Raw genomic sequence first — 5,646 nt, forward strand, 5'->3', positions numbered from 1 at the left:
GCGTTGACACGGTGCCTGTAGATTTTGATGAGTGTTGAGCGGCGGTGCGGAGTCCAGATCAGGATCCACTCGACCATGTGCCTCGCGTAAAACAAATACAAAACAAAACAAAAAAACTAAGTTTAGCAGTAAATGTTCCTTTTTTTATCAATTGTATCTGTCTTATTGTTCCCTGTTTCTTTCCTGTGTCTTTCTGACCTTCCTTTCTTAATCTCCTTCTCTTACTTTCCCTCTTGGACATTTATTCATGTTTTTCTGATTGTACTTGTGTGTTTCCTCAGTGATTTCCTGTTTTGTCACACATGTAGAGAAACACCCTGCCCACTATCACACCAATCAGATGAAAATGACATGAGTTCAGGTGGATCAGATCACGTTTGGCCTGGCTTTATTTTGAGATCCTTTAATTTAGGGTGTGTGTCACAATATCTGTCAGTTTAACCATTTTTGCAGTAAAATATACAAACAATACCAACCTCATATGTGGGAGACCTAGGAGAATATGGTAGAAATGATTGATAACTTTGTTCTACCTGTGGTAGGAGTATCTCAAAAACCAAAGAGACGGTGGAGAGGTGGTGCATGCATGAGTGTAAAGTGGAAGTATGAAGCAGCAGAAAATGGAATTACTCACGTAAAGTACCTCAAAATTAAAATACAGTATTGAGTAAATGTATTAAGTTACTTTCCACCACTTTGTTCCAGACTAATACAGATATATATTTAATAGAGTGCTCATTTCCTAAGACATTCATGGTCTCCAGAGGATGAATCCCTCACTTTCCTCAGTGCCACCATGGAATTGACATTTTTGTTGTTTTTACTGAAATATGTCAACAACTATTGAATGGTTTTCTATGAACTTTGTTTTGACAAATGTATCATTCTTCTGTTTTAGTTGATGTGCACGACAATCTGTTTGTCAAGGATTAAGAATGTTAAGATTCTTTTATTTGCAGTTTGCAGAAGAAAACATATGTTTTGCTTATTTCATGTCTAAAAAGGAATAAATCAGTCACAGTCAAAGTTTTTTATGGGGGAAAAAATGTGAAGCAAAGAAACAAAGTAAAGGATTGAGACTTGAGCTGTGGATCCGTCCTTCAACACAGGGTTTACAAAAGGTCTCCCATGTCTCCATCCTTCATGCGCCTGTCAGGTGAGGAAGTGTGTCCATGAAGGTGAAAGGAGCCGAGGCCAGCCAGGACCTCCTCCAGGGTGTCAGGAAGAACAAGGATGCACAACCTAAGAGACAAAAACACAACACATATCTCTTTTCAAGGAAATAAAATATACTCGACTACTCTGCTAAACTTCATGTCTCTCACCTCAGATGGTGGTTGCCAGATGTTTCACCACACTGACACCCTGCTCCTAAAAACACACCCGTTTCTTCTAGTAACATCTGGCAATACAGAACATCTGCTTCCATCTCCAATATCTAAAAGCAGAGCAGTGAATATTTTCAGTATCTTGTTATTGCTGTAACTGACAAAATGACTTAAGCAGCTTGTTTTTGAGTTCCTAGTCGCTGAAAATGATATAAAGCTCCTTGTACAATGTCTTAAACAGGCAAAAATACCAAGTGTCACCACGTTGCACTACATTTCGTTACATGACGGTTCCTACTCATTTCCCACCTTGGCCTTCTCTATAATCTCCGATGGTAAATGCAGGCGGGGATACAGGTAGATCCCCCCCATCGCTGGCTGACAGCTCATCCCTGGCAGCTCATTCAGGAAGTCCTGAGCCCGCTGAGCATTCTGGGACAAAGTAGCCCGAGTGAGGAGAATCTCCTGAGAAAGAAGCGAACAAGAACGATCAGACATCATATTGTAAATAGTGATGCAACACAGGACAGTAACGTATACTGTATAGGGATACGAGACTCTATGATCTTTTGTAAGCTGCACTTGTCTCACCTGAGTGTATGTGTCAAAGGAAAGATCCCCAGGTTTTGGTGGGTTGACCATGAGATCCAGAGCAAGTTGTCCTGTGACTGGAGTACTGATATCAGTAGTCAACATAGTATCGACGAAATGCATCACCTCTGGGTCAATGTTGACCAGCTCCATGTACCCTGCCCTCAGGCCGCACCTGAGACACAGATACAGAAGCTATTTGGTTTCATTTTGTTGTGTGTGTGTTGGGTCATGGTAGTTTCAGCAGCGCTACTTTTCCATTTGCTTCCTTCTTGTACACAAACTATTAATTTGGGAGCTGTTTTTTTTTTATTTTTAAGGCTTTACATCTTCAGTTTGAATGGTTGAAGTTACAGCAGAATACTATCAAAATGCCAGATAAGCGCACAAAATGCAAAAGCATGAGAGCCAGAACTCACTCTCCCATCTGGGCACTGGATAAAGAGTGGAAGGAGAGCAACTCCACTGTCTCCGAGTACTCCTGGTCCATCTCGAACAGGACTCTCTTATAGGAGATGAACTCTCGGCCCTGTCCATACACACTGTCCTGGTACACCTGGAGTGCAGAGAAAGAGGAATTGATAGATGATGAAAGACTGTGTGAGCGAAAGGCTGTCGGTATTAAATCCCAATCTGAAGATACAGTTTGTGATCACCTCGTCAACCAACAGTAAGAGTCGCTCAGCAGCCGCAAACTGAATCACTTCCTCTATTGATTTCCAGTCCTGCACATGACCTATAAGGAGACAAAACAGCAGCACACACAGTGATGAAACCAAGGAAGTTTAAACAGGCGGCTTCAATATAGCTCGTGCACCTGTGGGGTTTCCTGGGTTGCTGATGTAAATGGCTCTGGGTTTGCAGCGTCCCCGCGCGGTCTTCAGAGCTCGATGCAGCTCGTCCAGGTCCACGGCCCAGCCTCGGTCCTCCATCAGCTGGTACGGCACCAGTGTCACTCCGGCCTCATCCAGAAGCGCTGGCAGGGTGTGTGGGCAGGGCATCGGGGTCAGCACGCCCGTCCGGCTCTCCTCTTCCTCCCCATTGGCCAGCAGCTTCACGACCACCTTAATGCAACAGATCAATAAAACCAGAACTCTGAAATTAGGGTCAGAATAATCCTATCCTTTAACGCCCATATGCCTGTGATATTATTTCAGTGTATCTGGACAATGAGTAGTGGCGATACAAGTAATAGAAAATGACTGTGTGTTTGTACCATCAAGGCCCTTTGAAAACCAGCAGAAATGAAGACGTCTTTGGCGTATGAAGGCACGCCGCCGTCCCGTCTCATGATGAACTCAGCAATGCTTTGCCTGACATGCAGCATGCCAGAGGAGGCTGTGTAGGAACCTGGGGGTGGACCAATCATTGGATATGCTACTGTATTTAAGTACATGTTTTTAAAGGTCGGACAGAAACAGCCTCTCTCTCCAGTCCTCACCCACACTTCCTCCATCGCAGGCCTCCAGGAGCCTCCGGGCCCTCAGCCTGACGTCCAGAGGGAGAGATTTTTCTTCCAGCAGCTGAGGGAGCAGACACACTGCCAACACCTGAGGAAGTAGGCTGGACTTATAGCAATAAGTTACACAATATTTACATGACTTTGCTTGAATGCACCTTGCTGAAAAGAGTATCAAAGTCAGGAAATCTGCAGCGCAGAGAACATGGTTACACAACACAAGCTTAAAATAACGTACCTGAATAGAATATGAAGAGATCGACAAAACATGTGTGATCAGAAGGATAATGTCAAATTTATAACATAACAGTTTGTCAATATACCATTAAAATTACTACAAAAAAATATATGTTATGTAATATAATTATTGAAAATAAATACGTGAAATGGATAGAATCAAAACACGGATCACCAACATTATCCCTAAAACAATACTCAAATGAGCAGAAACTGACCTGGCGAACAAATGTAATTGGTTTCATTCCTGCTCTGTGGGGATCGTCTGAGCCGACATCAATCACCTTTTTAAAGGGTTTCAGCGCCCCCTGCAGGACAACATATTGATGCAGGAAAGGATTAGGTCCAGTCTAGACCGAACCCCAAATCTCAAATGATGGTTTATGGGAAATGTATGAACTTGTGTAAATGTATTACTCCACCTTTAAACTGTACAAATGAATGATGTTGTGGTACTTTGGTATGAATCAGTTGCTAATGATAAACTAGACATTCATGACGATAAACAGGTGTTTCATTGGTTTGATGGAAGTTGCTTTGACACATAGACTCCACATCTTAGCTTAAACTTTGTTGTGCATCCTTTCATCTTAAAAAAGAATGCATCTATGTCTCCAGTATGTACACACACTGAATGTGAAGATAGATAAAGATAGATTAGTGGCACTTACCAGTGTGATGTCCCGTGTGATGTGTGCAGCCAGACTCTGCAGTCGACTGTGTGGCGACACTCTAATCCCCCTCACCCTGGGATTCACGTGTAGCAGGGAACACATCGTTGCCGACTATAATCTGGGGAGATGGTCAAACAGACGCCTGAGAGGTTTTAGTCAAAGTGGCAAAAAAATGCACCCTGCAGGGAGACTCTTCTTGCATGCAGCGTCATCCAGTTCTCCTGTTTGATGAGTAATCATTCATGCTCGTTTTCAGTAAACCAAGTGATTTCTAAGGTGGACTTTATACATGTGGAACCTCCCCAGAAAACTCTGACATCTCAGAAACAAATGCGCCTCCACTGATTTGTTGGTGACATGATGCTTTGAAATCAGGCATCTTCTTGAGCTCCATCAACAAACATTTTGTAATACTTTGGACATCTTTAAATAAATAGAAATGACTCGCAATAAACTGCTACTGTGAAAAGAAAAAAGATGATTTCCGAATATATTGTGGTTTAAAAAAACTTTGTAATATTGTTTATATTCATGTCATTATTTATTATCCTACAGTCATGAGTCAGCAATAGCGACACGCCAACGTTTGTAGGTATGGTCAAGCCTAAAATATCTTTTATAGACAAAATAATCAATAATCAATGTTGTTGTTGTTGTTTGTGAATTTCTAGGAAAGGGTCACGTGATCGGGGCGTGACGAATCAGGGAAGGACACGTCGTGACTGCTAAGAACCAATCAAGTAGCGAACTTGTGATCATTTCCAAAGCGTTTACGCCGTCCACACGACAAAGCAACCTCGGACGTATCCGTCCTCCGGAGCGTTTTCTAAGCTGACAACATCATGCTCCTGATTAAGACACACAAACACACACACACACACACACACACACACACACACACACACACACACAATGTTACTCAACCTGAGAGGACCCTCACTGACCATGACATTCATTAACCTTACCAAAACAAAAAGCACCAAAACACTTGTGTGGTCAGACATTGAAAACAGATAATGAGAAACATGGTAGTGTCTGGTGTAGAGAGGGGTGAACACCTGGATAGAATTTAAATAATACGTAATGTTATGCTCTTTGTTCTGCTGACACAGACACCAGCTCGCTGAGCCGGGCTGCCCGCTACAGTCCAACAAATTAGCGGATGGTCTACTGCTGCCATACAGTCTTCAGTTAACGAGAAGGCAGTCTGTAGTGCACTGATATTTTCAGTTATTCGGTTTCAATAAAACTCAATAACTGTATACTGTTGTGACGCTCCTAAATAAATACAGCAATGAAAATACTCAAGAAAACGGTAACCGTGATCTTTCATCATCTAGTTATTATTAATGTTAAA

At 42.3% G+C, this 5,646-nt stretch overlaps 1 protein-coding gene across 1 annotated transcript; it reads right to left on the bottom strand.

The window, feature by feature from the left end:
- Nucleotides 1-1,004: 1,004 nt before the first annotated feature.
- Nucleotides 1,005-4,391, bottom strand: LOC137883488 (alanine aminotransferase 2-like). The gene is made up of 11 exons (XM_068724973.1): nt 4,287-4,391; nt 3,834-3,923; nt 3,361-3,469; nt 3,136-3,269; nt 2,737-2,983; nt 2,576-2,655; nt 2,339-2,475; nt 1,920-2,094; nt 1,638-1,793; nt 1,326-1,438; nt 1,005-1,242 (listed from the first exon to the last, which is right to left on the bottom strand). Exons 1-11 carry the CDS (start codon nt 4,389-4,391, stop codon nt 1,113-1,115), a joined length of 1,476 nt encoding a protein of 491 aa, XP_068581074.1. The 3' UTR covers nt 1,005-1,112.
- Nucleotides 4,392-5,646: the final 1,255 nt, after the last annotated feature.

The sequence above is a fragment of the Cebidichthys violaceus genome, unplaced genomic scaffold, assembly GCF_023349555.1.
Source record: "Cebidichthys violaceus isolate CVI_PGR_0920_01 unplaced genomic scaffold, fCebVio1.0.p SCAF_33, whole genome shotgun sequence".
Classification (NCBI taxonomy): Eukaryota; Metazoa; Chordata; class Actinopteri; order Perciformes; family Stichaeidae; genus Cebidichthys; species Cebidichthys violaceus.